This window comes from Salvia splendens, chromosome 14 (genome assembly GCF_004379255.2).
Source record: "Salvia splendens isolate huo1 chromosome 14, SspV2, whole genome shotgun sequence".
NCBI classification, from domain to species: Eukaryota; Viridiplantae; Streptophyta; class Magnoliopsida; order Lamiales; family Lamiaceae; genus Salvia; species Salvia splendens.
This window is the reverse complement of record NC_056045.1, coordinates 5,585,376-5,605,157: the sequence shown is the minus strand read 5'-3', so window position 1 is coordinate 5,605,157 and position 19,782 is coordinate 5,585,376. Positions and strand designations below refer to the sequence as shown.

At 38.7% G+C, this 19,782-nt stretch overlaps 2 protein-coding genes across 2 annotated transcripts; both read left to right on the top strand.

The window, feature by feature from the left end:
* The first annotated feature begins 1,335 nt into the window (after nucleotides 1-1,335).
* On the top strand, nucleotides 1,336-5,187 carry LOC121765829 (probable metal-nicotianamine transporter YSL6). The gene is made up of 7 exons (XM_042162081.1): nucleotides 1,336-1,817; nucleotides 2,023-2,195; nucleotides 2,450-2,547; nucleotides 2,635-2,772; nucleotides 2,928-3,117; nucleotides 3,336-3,459; nucleotides 3,884-5,187. Exons 1-7 carry the CDS (start codon nucleotides 1,463-1,465, stop codon nucleotides 4,816-4,818), a joined length of 2,013 nt encoding a protein of 670 aa, XP_042018015.1. The 5' UTR covers nucleotides 1,336-1,462; the 3' UTR covers nucleotides 4,819-5,187.
* A 3,832-nt stretch (nucleotides 5,188-9,019) lies between these two features.
* LOC121766060 (transcription factor TCP20-like) lies at nucleotides 9,020-10,368 on the top strand. The gene has a single exon (XM_042162393.1). The coding sequence runs from the start codon at nucleotides 9,258-9,260 to the stop codon at nucleotides 10,131-10,133; it is 876 nt and encodes a 291-aa protein (XP_042018327.1). The 5' UTR covers nucleotides 9,020-9,257; the 3' UTR covers nucleotides 10,134-10,368.
* Nucleotides 10,369-19,782: the final 9,414 nt, after the last annotated feature.

Below are 19,782 nucleotides of genomic sequence, written 5' to 3'. Positions count from 1 at the left end.
AAGTTCATAACATTATTTGTCAAAATTAAAAATTCATAAAAAATAAATTTTTTTCAATATTTCATAATATTAGAAGTTAATATCCCTAAATACAATTATCATTGTGTGCACTTATATGCACAGAGATTCTGCATTAATTATTGTGGAGAATTGTTACACTTCTACTTTTAGAAATTTAAACGTACTTCATAGGTGTAATAACGGCGAAGCTCTTATCCTAAAAAATGGGTGAATATTCCCAGAGTTATGGGCCAAATCCATATATAGCAATATGGCAGTCTACGTCAATAATAAATCAATAAATAAGTTCGATAAACTCCAAAATTTCTTCTCTCAATTTGTTTAATGGAATCATCTACATTCCCTGCAGTAGCCATCCTACAGTCACCCCTAACTCGTTGCTGCAATATCTCAATCAATGACATTTTCCTTTATCAAATTTTAAAAGGCCTTTTAATATTTTCTCTGTCCGGTTAAATATCAATCTTCGACCCAATATAGATTTTAAAAATATAATAAAAAGTGGGTTAAAAAATTTATTAGAATTTGAATCCTACTTTTACTCTTATCCATCCTAAAAAAATATATACACTTTTTATTTTCGTTCATCTCATAAAATATGATATTTATATTTATGAAAAGTTGTCACCAATTCATATACATAGATGTATTTACAATTTATACCATTATTTCTAATCAGTATAACTCATTAAACACTAATAATAATGTGAGTCTAGTTATCTATTAAAAAAAACTCATAATCCACGCACGAGCGCCCCGCCTCCGTCGCCGCCTCACTCCTCGCCGTCGTCGCCGCTATTTGGGACCCCCAAATCTGTGGCATCTGAGCCCGCGTCAGAGCCCCCCACCTGTGCCGTGCGGTGCCGGGATTCAAATCCTCTCGCATACTCACGAGCACGGCGTGAAAAAACTCTTCTACTCGGGGTCAGTTGAAAAAAATAAATAAAATTGCGCTCGCCGGTCGCTCGCCGATCGGGAGGCTGCAATAAGGGCGAGCCGATCGGCGAGCGCCCGGGAATCGGCGTGCGCTCGCCGAAATTATCGCCGATTTGGCAGTCGCCGGCTGCAACAGTTCGGCGAGCGGACTGGCGAGCGCCAAAAATCGGCGAACCGGTGCGCTCGCCTCTATTGCGGAAGCTCTAATACTACTTTAATTATCATTTTTTTTCTCTTATTTTGATGCATATATTTTCAAGGATAAATGATATATACTCAAATTTTGTGAAAAAAATATGGAAAAGCAAACTATCGAAGAAAACCGCAGCGTGCAAACTGGAGAGAAAGTCCCCGCATCCCAATCAAATGGAGAAAAACGACGAGAAACGATACTGAGATAGTGATATATGTAATGTAACCAACCCCTTTCCCTTCCTCCCTTTCTCAACTACCAAACACAACACACCCATTTCTTCACTCTCGATTCTGGAATTTTGAGTTAATAATGGGAACGGCGGCAGCGGCGGCGGAGATTTCCGAGCCTCTGCTACAGCAGGATGAGGCTGCCCCGCTCGATTTGGACGAGCCAATTCCCGACTGGAAGGAGCAGATTACCATCAGAGGACTCGTGGTGAGCGCCGTCTTGGGCGCTCTCTTCTGCATAATCACGCACAAGCTCAATCTCACCGTCGGGATCATCCCGTCGCTCAACGTCGCCGCCGGTTTGCTCGGCTTCTTCTCCGTCAAATCCTGGACCGGATTTTTGACCAAATTGGGATTCTCCACCAAGCCATTTACCCGCCAAGAGAATACCGTTATTCAAACTTGCGTTGTGGCTTGCTATGGACTCGCCTTCAGTGGTAAATTTTCCTCTTTTTTTACTTAATTTATAAAAAAATCACTTCCAAATATAGCTGCGAGTTACGGAATAGTTATGTGATTGTTTAGGAGTTTATAGTTTCAGAATTGTTGATGAATCAATGCTAACAGTTAGGGGAATTTTTCTCTGTGTTGTGTAATTGTGTTATTGGATGGGTTGAGGACTGCCATGGCTACTGTTGGCAGGGGGGTTTGGATCTTACTTGCTGTCTATGGATGAGAAAACATATAAATTGATTGGTGAAGATTATCCGGGTAATCGTGCTGAAGATGTGAAGAACCCTGGGTTGTTTTGGATGATGGGCTTCATCTTTGTTGTTAGTTTTCTGGGGCTGTTCAGTCTCGTTCCTCTTCGAAAGGTAACCTTTTGACACAGTCTGACTGATGCAAGAATGAGTTGATATGGAAGATGGTAACAATTCGAACCGTGCTAGTTAACACTGGCATCTACTTCTGAGATTGTAACTTTGGCGTAGCCATGATGTTGTGTAACGCTGACATAGGCTTGCTAATGCTTGTTGAAGGAACAAGAAATAGTATGATAACATCACAGTTTGTTTAAAGTCTTAAAATATAACCGTTCTTAAAACTTTTTGTATTTGAATGAATGTAGGTTATGGTCTTGGATTATAAGCTCACCTATCCGAGTGGAACTGCCACAGCTATGTTGATTAATAGCTTCCATACACACACCGGAGCTGAACTAGCCAAGTATGTGCCTACCCTGTTTTTCTGTAGGCTCTTTGGACTTTGACATCCATACTTCCGTCTGACCAATTATTTCATTATTTTTCCCAGAAAGCAGGTAAATAGTCTGGGGAAATATTTAAGCATAAGTTTCTGTTGGAGCTTCTTTAAATGGTTCTTTAGTGGCATTGGGGATTCATGCGGATTTGATAACTTCCCCACCTTTGGTTTGGCACTGTTCAACAATACGTAAGCTCCTTTTCTCTTGCAACATCTTATAGAAAATCTGTCTGCTGCATCAACACGTACTTTCAGTGAGATACTTTTGTTTGATGATTTATTCTAGATTACTGATTTTGCTTAATGTCATACTCCGTATATATGAATATTGGGATTTCCTGCAGGTTTTATTTTGACTTCAGCCCTACTTATGTTGGATGTGGACTAATTTGCCCTCACTTAGTCAATTGTTCTGTTCTTCTTGGAGCCATCATATCATGGGGTTTTCTTTGGCCATTTGTTTCTTCGAAAGCAGGTGATTGGTATCCAGCGGGTCTTGGAAGCAATGATTTTAAAGGTCTCTATGGATACAAGGTATGTACTAAAATGTGTTTTTCAATTATTTACGCACATTTAAGCAATTTTCCTATTGCAATTTTGTGTGGCGTTCTTCTATCCAACCTTACAATTTTAAGAGAGAGAGAGAGAGAGACTGTGTAGAAAAAGTAGCGATAAAGTGTCCTTTCTGGACCCTGGAGTATATTCTCCGCATGAATTTAGACTGGTTCCTATATAACCTATTTTCTGCACAGGTGTTCGTGGCCATTTCCCTTATTCTTGGAGATGGGATCTACAATTTGATCAAGATCATATATGTAACTATAAAGGAGATGAGTACCAAACGCCAAAGTCTTCCTACCATTACTGAAGTTATAGGTAGATTTATTTATCCAAATTTGGTCTGACTAATTGTTTATGCTGTTTATTGATGGATCTGCATGAGTTGTCCACAAATTATTTTGCTTCCCATTTGAAATACTGTATCCCTCAAGAACTGGAAATTTCATGATCCATAATGATATGCCACAAACTCATTGAAGTTCACTAGATAATTATGCTCTTTAACATGTAGTTTACCTTGAATCTAGTCTGGACAAAAACAAAGGAATGGATGGAAAGGAAATTAATTTTTTTTAAATGTTTTCATTGTTATGTCATAGCTCCTTTGTGTTGTGTACTGCTGCATAAGTAGATCAACGTTAGTTTCATGGTAATGGTCACATCTAACTGCAATTCAGGTAGAAATGTTGATGTTCCATTCCATTCTCTTATATTGTTTCTGTTACTTTGAATTTGACAGATAGCAACACTTCCAAGCTGCTATTGGAAGAAAAGAAACGTGATGAAATTTTCCTTAGAGACAGAATACCGTTTTGGGTTGCTGCTGCTGGATATGTTTGCTTGGTGGCAGTATCTATGTCTACAATGCCACTAATCTTTCCACCTCTGAAGTGGTATTTAGTCCTTTGTTCATACATAATAGCCCCAGCCCTTGCCTTCTGCAACTCATATGGTACTGGACTAACAGACTGGAGCCTGGCTTCCACATATGGTAAAATTGGTCTTTTCATTATTGCCTCAATTGTGGGAAGCAATGGTGGGGTTTTGGCTGGTTTGGCAGCTTGCGGGGTTATGATGTCCATTGTCTCCACAGCTGCTGATTTGATGCAAGATTTTAAAACTGGTTATCTTACAAAGTCATCAGCTAAGTCTATGTTTGTGAGCCAAATAGTTGGAACAGCCATGGGCTGTGTGATTGCACCCCTCACGTTTTGGATGTATTGGACTGCCTTTGACATTGGATCGCCCGATAGTCCGTACAAAGCACCATATGCTGTTATTTACAGGGAAATGGCCATTTTGGGGGTTGAGGGCTTCTCTGAACTTCCTCAGCATTGTCTAGCCATCTGTACTGGTTTCTTTGTAGCTGCCCTGGCTATAAACCTTTTGAGAGATCTAACCCCGAAAAATATTTCCCAATACATTCCCATCCCAATGGCAATGGCAGTGCCATTTTACATAGGAGCTTACTTTGCAATCGACATGTTTATTGGTACTGTGATATTGTTCATATGGGAGCGCATAAATAGAAAGGAGGCTGAAGATTATGCAGGTGCCGTCGCCTCTGGCTTAATCTGTGGTGATGGGATATGGACAATCCCTTCTGCCATTCTCTCAATCTTCAAGGTTGATCCACCCATCTGCATGTACTTCAAGCCGTCTGGAAGTAGCTGAACGAGTAAGTTGTGTTCGTTTCAAATCCTTTGTTTCGTAAACAGAAAAATCTTGGCCTGTAAATACGCAATATGTTCGTGTACTCTCTCGATCCCTTACCTGCAAATGGAAGCTATTGACCTTTCAACATCTGTTTCTGCAGTTTAATTTTCATGATATTTAGGAATGATCTTATTGCATTCATCATCGGGACGATGGATTTGTCTACATTTTTATTACTACATGTGGTCACTGTAAGTTCATATGCAGAACAGAAGTTAGACACTTGGGATATTAGAATAGTAAAGAATGATTTATTGAATCTGTGGAAGTTGAGTGAAAATCTTTCGAATTTTCTATCTCATTGATCTGTGAACCCCTTTTTTCCCACCTTTGGCTGCATTATCCCAAATCTTGAGAACTCTGCTGGTTTTTGTACCTATGCTATTTTATTCCAGGGTAAAAATGTGAATAAAGCTAGTGGAATATGTTGTACCACTATTATCTGATTGTTGATTGAATGAGAGATATGTTCATGGTTCTTATTTTCCCCCATCAATAGTTTTTGTAATATCCATATATTTTGTTAGGGATGGGATGTTGTAGCATAAATTATTCATGATTAGTCGTAGGGAATCTCTAGTGAGCGACGGGTTAATCGATGCTACACGTGATGAAATACACCGAGTGTGGTATCGCTCGTTCGAACACATTGTCTTTTGTAAATTGTAATGTTGTTATGGAATTAGTAATATTGAAAAATTAGATTTGATGAATTTTTGTAGGTTATTTTCCCTGATTCATAGGAGAATGCCCCCCTCCCCTCTCTCTTTTTCTTTTTGGCCTTTTCCTTTATTCTTGCTTTTTACTATATGTTGTATGTATAATATTTTTTCTATGTCGCATGGTTCATTCTTTGAAATTTAAGTGATTTGTATACATTTGATAAAGTTTATGTAAAAGTCACGATGCTGTCCATTTTTTCATTGCGCATGGAATTGAATGGAAGAAATTAAAGGGATAAAAGGCACTGAAATCAATCACATGCCAAGAATATTTTTGACTCTTATAAATGGAATCTGTCTACATCGATTATCTGTCTGTACATTATTAGGCAATCTACCTTGGCAAAAAAGAAAAACAGCCATTCAATTTCATTGTACTCTCTGCCTTTCCTAATCATTAATGTGAATAAAAATGTGACAAATGCAGGATTTTTAGATGCATTTTTAGGCTCAGTTGCATTCAAATTCACGGGTTTCACTTTTGGATAAAAAAATTCATTTGGTTAGATCCTATTGGATTTTCATTTATTTTATAAAATGTGAACAGCCAAATTCAATAATAAAAATACCACCCAAGTGGAATATTTTAAATGGTAGTAGTAATAATTGGAGTGCTATGTCATTTTTATGGGAGGCACATGTCTCAAGCAATGCAATGACCTACAAACATAGCTAGCTCCCTTATTGATATTAGGAAAAAATTGAAAACAATATACTCTATAGCACCAAATAAATTATATATTCCCATGTCATGGGGCTCCTCACACTTCATATGATTAGATTAGATTATATTCCTCCAGCCATTTTCTTTCTCAATCTTAGCCTTATGGCCATGATTGTTGGCGTGGATTAATGTGATACCCCTATCTATAAACAAGAGATCTGTGTGATTTACGATAGCCTTTTTCCTTAAAATGAAATTGACATCTCCACTCCCATGTAATTATTTAACTCAAAAGTTGGTGGTGGGGTTGTTCAATCATTGGAACTAGCTAACTTCTCTTTTATGGAATATTTAAATTATTTCAAAACTAAATCATAACATTTGTTGTCTCTATGATCATTTTCTTTTTTTGTCCTTTATCAATAAATTTGAACATCGGCACCTAAATAATTTTTTAACTATGCATCACTCTCCAAACTAGTCCACAGTGCACATATGTTGTGTTGATGGCATCGTTAAATATAAAGATAAGATTTACGGAGTAGTTTATAGGAGTAGTACTTGTTTTGTAACCCATTTCCTATTTCCCCTTACAATTTATGGGGAAATAACAACTGAGGGAGTTATGGCACTCCACTGCATGATGTACGCATCCATGTTGCCGTCATACGTTAGCGCGTGCCGTTTACTAAATGTGCATGCCATGTACGCGTACAAAACACGCGCAATTCTCGGTCAGTAGTACTGCACACATGTTGTCCATGCAAATGGGCTAAAAAATACCCGAATTTTAGTTTTCACTTTAAATTTTTTACATGTTTACCGTTGAAAACAATAACTATCATATTTTTATTTTTATTTTTATTTTTTAATCACTTTTTATCTCATCCCCTACCCTTCTATAAACACCTTCACTTCATTCACACCTCAATATTATCTCCTTGTTCAATTCCTTCTCATTTTTCTTCCAAAATCTTCCGCAAGTTCTAATTTTTCATTCAAATTCCGCAACGGCGAATTTGAAGAAACAATATACATTACGACATATTTTAACAGATTAAAAATTTTGTACCTTCTGCAAGTCTCAACGGAAGAACAAATGCAAATATTTTAACAGAATTAATGGTCATCAAGCAAGAAGACTTTCAAGAACGTCAAGACTTGAGAAAATGTTTGTCACTGCAAAAGTGGGCTGCCTGTGAAACGACAGAACTAAAGAAAACGAAACTCACATCCGAAGATATATCAATAAGTTACTAATGATATTTGTTTGTGTATACATATTCCTCAATATCACATATCAATATGTTTTATTAAAAATATCAACACATTAATACATGAAAATTCATCTGTCAGTAAATGAGAAGAACACTACATGTGTAGTTTTCAGTATAGATGAGAATGAACGAAACTCGTGTTATCAATATAGATGTGAATGCACAAAATCGTGTAGTAGAAAATAAATATTGATTATATGGAACATTTTAATAAAATAAGGATATTCCATAGTAACATTAAATAACTAGTAGTATTATATAAAGATTGAGAGATTAAGGTAGTTAATAACTACCATATATATTGATGACATTCTTACCAATTTTTAATAAAATAAATTCCACATAACATTATTATTTTATTTTAAGTCATTAGGTCACCAAATTCAGTGATAATCGGTCATTGTTAGCATTTAGATCATAAGTATTTGAATATAAGTGTATATGGCAGGGTTAGAATATATGACAATGCATTAATCCAAATCTTATATCAGCACTATAAAGTCCAATATGATTCATTAGATCAAGAAATATATGGGATAAATATAATTTCTTACGTGTTTACCACATATACACGAACAAGGCATCACAAGAGTAAAATTGTCCGGCTAACAAGTATTATTACATAAACATGTATACAATTTAAATACACACATTTTTCAACATTATATTATTGAACTTTGGTCGTTATATACATTGTAGTTGGGTCATTATATACATTTACGTGGATCATCATATCACAATGAAGATCATTATACTACATGTCAACATAAATATATATGAATTACTACATTTTTTCGTGCAAGTTCTTCGTCCAAATATATATGAAAAAATAATTTAAATTAATAGAGTAATATAAAATTTAAGTTTTTGATATATTTAATAACTATCAATTATTATCAAAAGTAACAAGTGACATAAAAAATTCAAAAAATCTACAACATCATAAAAATTTATCAACTTCATTATATAAATTACATCTACGACATTATAAAAACGCATCTACGCCATTGTCGATTATTGCATGTACAAAAAGATTAACTCTCTAATCTATCATTGTTACATAAAATAAATCTTATAAATTTGCTATGTGTCCGAATTGATTATCCCAGTGTAGATTCTTTAGTTTATCATTAGCATTCATTTTTTCTAGCAATAAAAAAAAATTAAATCCTAATGAAATGAATGCTTCTTCAAAACTATATTTATTGATTTTGTGATTCACTCTTGATGCAATCAATAATGACAGTTCTATATATAAAATAATCTTGCAAACTTATAAGTTTAGGCTGATTTGTACGAGTTGAAGAGAAAAAATGTTCTCAGCCAAAACCCTGAATAGGAATAAGTGAACAGTGCAAAAGTGGCACTGTATATGCAGGATCCAGTTTTATTTTTATTTCAAACAGAGATGCCATTTCTGCCTTGGGATTTCAACATTTTACCTTTTGTCCTTCACATCCCTTTACCTTTTGCAATAAAGCAAAAAAATACATTAAATAAAAATTAAACCTTGAATAAATCCACCACTCAAAAAAAAAAAAAACTCACACAGCTTCCTTCCCCTGTTTCTATTTCCCCCTTTTCTCCTTCAAGTTTTCCCACCTTCTTCAATCAATCAACTCCTCACACACTCCAAAATTTTCAACCAAAACGATGCTCGAATCTTGAAATCTCGCACAAGTCTTCTCTCTGCTGCGATAAAACAATAAGGGTGAGAATAAAAATCGTTTCTTAATGGACCCGAAGAGCTCTCAGCTGCCGCAGGAGATGGTGAACAACAACAGCAACAACGGAGAAAACAGAGAGGTGAATAATTTGCAGGTTGTAGTAGTGGAGAAGGACGACTCGAAGAAGCACGCTCTGGGTCCCAAGCGGAGCTCCAACAAGGATCGCCACACCAAAGTCGAGGGCCGCGGCCGCCGAATTCGGATGCCGGCCCTATGCGCCGCCAGAATCTTCCAATTGACCAGAGAATTAGGGCACAAATCCGACGGCGAGACCATCCAGTGGCTGCTGCAGCAGGCCGAGCCCTCCATCATCGCCGCCACGGGGACCGGCACCATTCCCGCATCCGCCCTGGCCGCTGCCGGCGCCGCGATTTCCAACCAGCCCACCTCGATTTCGTCGAGCCTCCACCAGAAAATAGAAGAATTGGGCGTCAATTTGGGCGGGAGCCGGAGCCCCTGGCCTGTGATTGGGGCCAATTTGGGGAGGCCGAGCGCGGGATTGTGGCCGCCCCCGGGGTTCGGGTTTCACACATCCTCATCCTCGTCGTCGTCGTCGTCGTCTGGTCCGTCAATGGCGGCGGCGGAGAATCCTAGCTATCTACAGAAAATGGGTTTCGCCGGATTTGAGCTACCCGGGGGGAATATGGGGCCCATGAGTTTCACCTCAATTTTGAGCGGGGGCAACGGTCAGCAGCTGCCCGGATTGGAGCTTGGATTGTCACAAGATGGAAATATCGGAGTGCTGAATTCTCAAGCGTTCGGGCAGTTTTATCAGCAGATGGCGCCGGCGGCGCGTGTCGCCCACCACCATCTAAATCATCACCAGCAGCAGCAGCAACCTCTGTCGCCGAAGGATGATGACTCTCAAGAATCAGGACAGTAGATTTATCTGAAAAAACTAAAACTTTAATACTGAAAAATGGTTGCTTTGTTTTTTTGGGAATGGATTGTTGAGGGTGATTGGTTTTTCTTTTTTCTTTAAATTTTTGTTTTGTTGCATTAGTGTAAAAAATCTCAAGAATGATAGATATGTTCATCCTACCCTCAGATAGATGCCGATTTATTGTAGTTTCTGGCTCTTCTTCTTCTCTGCAATACATCCAATTTGTTGTTCTTGATCCTATGTGTGTAAAGTACTGAGGTTTTAGATGTTGTTACAGAATTGGTTCTGTTTTAGAATGTTAAGGCATCAATTAGTTTGGGTTTTTGAGGTTTTTTTCTTGGCTGGTTCAAGGCATCTTTCTTTCACATATAGGGAAGTGAAACCATAGCACAAGAGTGTTGCCATGTTTCTGCAAATCCGCCCTAGCTTTTCAGTTCAAGAAGACTCATGCTGAGGCAGTTTCGTGTCTCCCCACTCATCTTGCACTTCAGGTTTGTTCTCTTGGATCTTGTGTGTAAGTTTTGTGAGGATGGTGTTATTTGAATTAGGCTGCAAATTTAGGTGCTTTGCTGGTTCAATACATTATTGTATGATGAGAAGTTTGTGGGTAGTAAACAACATGTCTAAATTGGTGCAAAAGAGTGAAGAGTGCCTAATTCCACACAAAATGTTTATAATTTTCTGGGATATTAGTAGTGAATCTTAAGCTAATTGTATGACATATATGATCTGCCAACATGTTGCTCATCGTTCTTGGAAAATGCTCGACTGGGATGATGGACATAACGAATGATCCGATTCATTTTCTTCAAATTACTGTGTTTTTGGACCCAAGTAGAACCTTTAACAGCTTGCTTCCAGCAATTGACTCTGATTAAACCCAGTGTAGAAGTATTAGCTGTTGCTTTCATTCGTTCAGGTAGGCTTGATCCACACGATAGTCTCAACCGAGTTGATTCTGGAAAAAGGCAAGCTTGTGTTTTTTGCGCTTATTTTCTCTTTCAACGGCGCCATATCCATCTCTCTGAATGGCACCAGAGTGAAAGCTTTCTTGTTAACTAGTAGTAAGAGTGATGTTTTGATGATCCATTAGGTCTGTTGTGTTTTGCAGTTTTTCACATATATCTCTAGATGAACAAATTTATCCAAGAATAGAAGCATGTGTGAAATTCAAACTGCCCAAAACCCAAAAATAGAAAGAAGAAAACAATAAAAAAATGGTCTGTTTGAAACAGAGAAATCAGGGGAAGGATGTGGGTATCATTGTTATTTGTGGAAAAGAAGTTATGATTTGTTTCTTGAGTTCATGTTTTTTCCCAATAGATATGGGCACACATCTTTCAGATGTCTATTAATTTGAATGTAACAGATTTTAATGGAGTGCATTTGCTATAAATGACTAGTCCTCTCCATTGCATCAATAAATGCCAAGGTATTATCTTTAAAATATGCGGTAGCTCTCCATATTGAATCTGCATTGAGTTTTCTTTTCTATTTTCAGTTTTAAACTTTTAATTATGTCAATCAATAGTAAATGTTTTATGCATAAAAAGGAGAAGGGGACTTCTTTGGGATGTTGATTTGACTAAAAGTCTTGCGACGTCAACTCTAGTTGCAGAAAGTCTACCTAACTATTAAATCATATTCTCATAGCATTCATAGTAGCAAGGACTTCTCCACAGACTAGCGCTAGGACTTCTCAAAAACATCTTCTGCCACGTCACTAGCACTTCCCATCCCACTGTCACATCACTATGACTTCCCACTGCACAATAGTGGATTAGCACTAAGACAAGCACTAGGACTTCCCAACAAACAAATTCACATTTTATATACGGAATTTAAATACGGAATTCAAAATTCGACACTATTACGGGGAAAATGCAATCATAATTTCATTAAATTAAAAACATTAAAAAAAGTACAATTAATAAAAAAACAAAAAACAATTTCAAGAAAATACATTAATATCAACGTGCACCCCTCCGCGTCAATAACTCTTCAATTGTATCCTTCTGAAGTCGAATATGAGCTTCTTGTTGGCGCATGTCGGCATGTGCTTGGAGCCGGGCGGCCTCATCATGAGGTATCCCCATTCGTACACTGGCGGTGGCCACGCCGTGGGCTTGGCCCGACGGCATCTTCATTGGTCCAATCAGTCAGTTCTGGACCTTCTTGTTCGACGATCATATTGTGCATGATAATACACGCGTACATGATATCAGCAATGCAGTCGCCATACCACAAACGGGTTGGACCCTTCACCGCCGCCCATCGAGTCTGAGCACACCAAATGTCCGCTCTACATCCTTGCGCGCTGCCTCCTGTCGGCTCGCAAAGTAGACCTTCTTTTCTTCGATTGGACATTTGATCGTCTTCACAAAGACGGGCCACCTAGGGTATATCTCATCCGCCAAATAGTAGCCCATATGGTTGCCATTGGTGACAAAACTGATGGCCGAACCGATACCCATGCACTGCTCGTTGAAAAGGGGTGACGACTAGAGGACGTTAATGTCGTTGTTCGACCCGGATACCCCAAAATATGCATGTCAAATCCACAGCCGGTAGTCAGCTACGGCTTCGAGGATCATCGTGGGATTCTTGCCTTTGAAGTCGGTCGTGTAGTGCCTCTTCCAGGCGGTGGGGCAGTTATTCCACTCCCAATGCATGCAATCTATACTGCCCAACATCTCGGGAAACCCATGCACCGTCCCGTGCATATCCATTAAATCCTGGCAGTCTTGGGGGGTAAGCTTCCGCAGGTACCTCTTCCCGAATATTTGAATGACGCCCTGACAAAAATACTTAAGACAGTCGCGGGCAGTCGTCTCGCCGATGTGGAGGTACTCATCGAACATGACGGTCGCGCTTCCGTAAGCCAACTACCTAATTGCAGCAGTGCACTTTTATATAGGCGAGTGACCGGGTCAGCCACTCGCATCCTCCCTGAATCGGAAGCACTTGTACCGACGCTCTAAAGCGTTCACGATACGCATAAATAGATCCCGGTGCATCCTAAAACACCGCCGGAAGAAGTTTTCCCCAAACCGCGGCTTCTCAGTGAAATCGTCATCAAACAACCGTTGGTGTGCAGCGACGTGGTCGCGGTGTACTACAACTCGATGTTGGATGGGGCGAGGTACTGCCGGCTGCTGCTGCTGCATGGACTCCCTCATCAAGCGATTAATCTCAGCGGACGTATAGGCCCGTATCTGTTCGCGGATTTGCCGCGATGCTTCACTATCCCAATCACTGCCACCCGCACCACTACCACTACCATCCGCACCACTACCACTACCACTAGCCATTTCGGGATGTCGAGAAATGTAGAGTGAAAGAAGAGAAACTCGTTAATACAAGTGGTGCGAATGAAAATGAACCGAAATGAGCCGGATATATAGAGTTTTTATAAAAAAAATGGAAAAATGCTCTCGTCCGTGCGCTCATCCGCCGGGTGCCCACAATAGCGGACGAGCCGACTGATAGCGCGACGGACGAGCACCTTACCCGACGGACGAGGGGTCGTCCGTCGACCGTTCGCCAGTCGAAAAGTGGACGAGCGCGACGGACGAGCGGCTCGCCGGTTGCTCGTCCGCTGGCTCGTCCACTATTGTGGATGCTCTTAACAAAGCTGAAATTGAGCTTTATAGTGAATAAATTTAAACTTTCTAATCAAGATGATTTGGTTCGGTGTTGAAATCGTGCTAAATTCAATGGAAAAGGTCTAAAGATTGGATTCTTTATCTCAAGATTCAAGCAATATACATATTATAAGTGGATGCAATCGAATTACTTAATCATACTTCACTCAGGACCGTCCTTGCTATAGGACGTGGCCGGTTAAAAGCGGAGTAGGAATTGTGGAATAGGTAATTCGGTCGATGACAGTTGGAAATTGACTATCAGTCGATCACTTTCTTCTATTTATAATGAAGTTGCTAAATTATAAAAAAAAACACACACACACAATTAGAAAATAAAGACTAAAAAATAAAGGAAATAACTTCTATTCAATTTAAATATTTAAAGTTAGACTGGTGATGTTAGTGCAGTCTTTAATGTTATTTAAAGTTCAAGACTGCACCAATATAATTAGTTAGCTAAGATAAGTGTAACATAAGACGGATATTATGACATTCAATAATAAACAAGTTTTTTTGTGTTGTGAACCTTCTTATACTCTTACTCCTACTATTTTGCAAGAAATAGACTAGTGATCTCTTATGATTTAAAATCTACCACACAATCTACAATATAAAAGATGAAGTTATTTATAAATGTAATGTGAATCAGTGGCAAATAACTTTATTTCATATAAACCTTTTAACATATAAATTAGTTAAAGTATGTTTTTCAATATACAAATTTTATAATTCCATTGTAACTGATGCATGGGGCATGTCACTTTATCTTTTATACAATGGGATTTTTCTTTTCTTTTTTTATTTGAGAAAAGAGAAGGGATTAAGATCATTCTTGTTAAAGTAAGACCTTCACAGTTTAAATATTTATAAATAACTACTCCCCCTATCCACAAGAATATGCCTTCTTTCTTTTTAGTCCGTCTCACAATAAGAGCATCTCCAGTAAGACTGGACGTCACATAGCCCTCACATAGCCTTCACACTGCCACATCATCAGCACTACAATTCTCCTGCCACATCAGCTTGCCACATCAACTGGACATCAAATAGCCCTCACATAGCCTTCACACTACATATCCACATCACTAATAACAATTATATAATTTAATTTACAATCGTATCAACATACGGAATTTAATTTACGAGACAAATACATTTAAATTGAATAATACTATTAAAATTTCAAAAAGTACAATAATTTTAAAAAAAATACATTTAAAAAAATTACATTTAAAAAAATTACATAAATTTACATAAAAACTAACGCCTTGCAATCCTCCGCGCCCACAACTCTTCAACTAAATCCTTTTGGAGTCGAATATGAGCCTCCATCTGACGCATGTCGGCATGTGCTTGGAGGAGGGCTTCTTCATCGTGAGGTACCCCACCTCGTACGTTGGCGGTGGCGACGTTGTGGCTTGGACCGGCCTCATTATCGTCGTTGGCCCAATCAGTCAGTTGTACACCTTCATCTTTGACAATCATGTTGTGCATGATAATACAGGCGTACAGTATATCAGCAATGCAGTCGACATTCCACAAACGCGTTGGTCCCTTAACTGCAGCCCATCGAGCCTGAAGCACACCAAATGCGCGCTCCACGTCCTTTCGCGCCGACTCCTGCCGCGTCGCAAAGTAGGCCTTCTTCGCATCTGATGCGCACCGGATCGTCTTCACAAAGACGGGCCACCTAGGGTATATCCCATCCGCCAAGTTGTAGCCCATATCATGCTGGTTGCCGTTGGCGACAAAACTGATGGCCGGACCGACGCCCTGGCACTGCTCGTTGAAAAGGGGCGACGAGTTGAGGACATTTAGGTCGTTGTTCGAACCGGCTATCCCAAAATACGCATGTCAAATCCACAACCGGTAATCAGCTACGGCCTCAAGGATCATCGTGGGATTTTTTCCCTTGTAGCCGGTCGTGTAAAACCCCTTCCAGGCAGCGGGGCAGTTCTTCCACTCCCAATGCATACAATCTATGCTGCCTAACATTCCCGGGAACCCATGCTGATCCCCGTGCATCCGCAGCAGATTCCGGCAATCTTCGGGGGTAGGCTTTCGGAGATACTGATCACCGAATACTTCGACTACGCCCTGACAGAAATACTTCATACATTCAATGGCAGTCGTCTCACCGATGTGGAGGTATTCGTCCCACATGTCTGCCGCGGTGCCGTAGGCCAACTGCCTGATTGCCGCAGTGCACTTTTGAATAGGGGTGTGGCCGGGTCTGCCAGCCGCATCGTGCCTGAAGCGGAAATACAGATATCTCTGCTCCAAAGCGTTTACAATACGCATAAACAAGTCCCGCCTCATCCTAAAACGACGCCTGAAATGGTTGGCGTTAAAACGCGGCTCCTCTGCGAAGTAATCTGTGAACAGGCGCTGATGTGCAGCTTCATGATCACGATCAACCACTTGTCGACGGTGGACAACTGGTCGTGGGCGAGGTGCCGCCGGCTGCATATAACTCTGCATCCATCGATCAACCTCACGGCTCGTATAGGCATCTAGCTCTTCGTTCATCATACGCTCGTACTCATCCGCATCCCCACCACTACCACCGGCATTACTCATTTCTTAAATTGATCTTGTACAGAAAGTAAGGTAGAGAGAGAGTACTCGTTAAAACAAGTGGTGCGAATGAAAATGACGTTCAAAGCGCGTATATATAGTGTTTTCAAAAGAAAAAAAATAAAAAATAAAATCTGACGCCGGTTTGACGCCGATCCGGGACCCACAATGGCGCCGTGAGGATCGGCGTCGGAACCGGCGTCATCGCGCGAATCGGCATGGCCACGCCGATTTCGCCGACGCCGGTTCCAATGGTTCGGCGTCAGAACCGGCGTCGCCGAAAAATCGGCGTCGTGATTTTGACGCCGGCATTGGAGATGCTCTTATAGTAGTGCTCACAAATTACTGCACACACGTGACAAATTAATATTTTTGATGATTTGATGAATAAATTGTTAGAAAATTATTATTTTCGTAATCGAATTAAAGGCTATGCTATGCATATCAATAAGTTATTTTTATTAATGACTTAGTCTATAATTGGTGGGTCTGGGCTTTATATGAGTAAAAACACAAATTCTATCTGTTTTACGTAATTAAGGTTTGATGATAACCATCAACCATATACCTAAACTCACATTTACCTTTGTTTATTAAAAGAATGCATTCAAGAAAATGAACTCACATTACCAACAGGTCATAGCGCAGTTAACAAAGCGGAGCTGCGGTGATCTTGAGGTCACGAATTCAAACCCTGGTCCGCAAATCCGATCGAAACAAAATTAGTCCCCCAAAGATAGATTCGCTACACCTGTGATCAAACCAAAAAAAATATGGAATTAAAAAATATCTACTCCCAACTTGGCATAACGTTGTCACTCGTAAGTAAGATTGAAATATCTAATATTAATTTCTATTAGTGGGACAAAATTCGGATTTTATTGAAATATCTTATTTAAATGGATTTCGACGAGTTCTTTGTATATTAATTTGGACCTCTTGTGTCAAGTTTTCAATGAATTTATGTATATTTCGAAATAAGAATTCCAAATCATATTTCAAATCAGATATATATGGGGCCATTTGAGATTTTTCCAAATGTTTATGCAGAATCTTCTTTAGCTATTGCTTCTCATATTTTAATTAGAAAAAAAAATTCGACATCGAAATGCGTCTATGGCTTAAATATTTCGTTTATATTTCACCATATATACATTATTGTTTTATAAATTATTCAGTTTATCATCAAATATGTATAAATAAATATTTATGTCTAACACTAATTTAAAGTACTTTTAATTGATTAAGCAATTTGATCGTAAAATTTGATTATCACCCATAATAAATGAATAATTTTCATTGATTTCTGATATAATATAATACTATCAGATAAATCTTGAAGAATACTTGCAAAAAACCTAACCTTGAATCAGAAATAGAGTTGCGAGAGAAATGGAGTCGCGGGAAGAAATGAAGTCGCCGGATGTTTGAGTCGCTGGAAAGAATGGAGGGAGGGAGGCAGAATGAGAGAATTGTGGAAGAACTTCTTGTTGCAATTTTTATGAAGTGAGGCGTATTTTTTGTGAAGTGAGGAAGAGGCGTTAGTTTTGGATTAGGGTTAGAAAATTTTAAATTATGGAAAAAAATGTATTTTGCAAAATTAACTAGGTATCCTTGATATGTAACATGCCAAAATGGGTGGTTACATATGTGACTGAAACATAGATTTTTTAATGGGCTTTGTGCAGGCCGGATACAGAACATGGGCTAACATAGCTACCAAATGCACAAATAAATCCGGATTAATCCTCTTATCCAATCGTAACATAGCTACCAAAAGGGACCTAAAAGGTACAAATTACACTAAACAAACCATACATAATTTAATAAATATACATAATTCTATACGTTGTAGAACTGTCCAGACAATTCTTGAGATTATATTGATTGCACCATTGTGGAATGTATCAATTAGAAACGTGACTAAGTAGCTAAAACTCACCTTAAGATATAATTGCAAACTATAGTTCCAGATAATTCAATCCCCCTCTCAATATTTGCCACATCACAAAAATTGATTGCAAATTTAATCGTTAGTATTTAATAGTAGAATATTAATTCTACATGCATTTTTTATTAATTATGGGTAAATATGGGTAAATAGGTTAGTGATCAAGATATAACTAATCTTAAGTGTATAACTAGAGAACAAATCTCAACCACACATTTTAATAGAATAAATATTATTTATTTTAATAATACAAAATAGGCCAAGGGTATTTTTGGAAATTACATTATGAAATTTAAATATGCACTCAAATTACGCGGTTTTCCTTCCATTCTCTGCGATCAAATATGCTTCGAATCTCCTTCCAAATATGTGACCAAGTGCGGCTTTCCTTCCATTCTCTGCGATCAAATCTGCTTCGAATCTCCATCCAAATCTGCGACCAAGTGCGGCGAGGGAGGTGAAGAACACGGCGGCGGCGGAGCGGAGGTGGAGTCGTCGAGAAACCCCCATTTTTGCGGCGGAGGGATCGGAATTGTTTCCGCAGAAAATCCTGTGACTGAGGGGATCATTCTCCTGAAAATGAGAAGAGAATTTGAGGAAGCGTGGCTGGTGGAGATAAGAGTGGAGAGATGAGGAGCGGAATCGGGGAATGCTGGAGGTTGAAGCCATGGCGGAATGATGAGGTTGTCGTCGAACAAAATGGTCAACCACGTACTTGAACACACACCGTGGATCACTTAATTTTAAATTCAAATAAATGTGTTAAAATATTATTGCTACATTGATTTCACCTATAGTACTTACTAAAATGGAATAAAATAGGGTTTACTTGTATTTTTCTTTTTCTAATATGAGTTTGGACTCGAGAACTTTGATGAAATGTAGTTTGCTGAAGCTATGAATCGATGAAATGTAGTTTGCTGAAGCTATGAATCGGAATTATGTGTTGTGTTGTTGTTAACACAACACATCACTATTAGTATGATTTTACTTCACTCTTGTTAACAAAACACATCACTATTAGCATGATTTTACTTCACTCTTGTTAACAAAACACATCACTCTTAGCATGATTTTACTTCACTGTTGTTTACAAAACACATCACTCTTATTCTGATTTTACTTCACTCTTGTTAACAAAACACATCACTCTTATTCTGATTTTACTTCACTCTTATTCTGATTTTACTTCACTCTTATTAACAAAACACATCACTCTTGTTTACAAAACACATCACTCTTATTCTGATTTTACTTCACTCTTGTTAACAAAACACATCACTCTTATTCTAATTTTACTTCAGTCTTGTTTACAAAACACAGCACTCTTATTCTGATTTTACTTCACTCTTATTAACAAAACACACCACTCTTGTTTACAAAACACATCACTCTTATTCTGATTTTACTTCACTCTTGTTTACAAAACACATCACTCTTATTCTCATTTTACTTCACTCTTGTTTACAAAACA

Excerpts from the sequence above, each read along its gene's own strand:
- LOC121765829 (XM_042162081.1), top strand. The coding sequence starts at position 1,463 with ATGGGAACGGCGGCAGCGGCGGCGGAGATTTCCGAGCCTCTGCTACAG. Across the intron at positions 1,818-2,022 it reads CTATGGACTCGCCTTCAGTG|GGGGGTTTGGATCTTACTTG; the intron begins GTAAATTTTCCT and ends TACTGTTGGCAG. Across the intron at positions 2,548-2,634 it reads ACCGGAGCTGAACTAGCCAA|AAAGCAGGTAAATAGTCTGG; the intron begins GTATGTGCCTAC and ends TATTTTTCCCAG.
- LOC121766060 (XM_042162393.1), top strand. The coding sequence starts at position 9,258 with ATGGACCCGAAGAGCTCTCAGCTGCCGCAGGAGATGGTGAACAACAAC.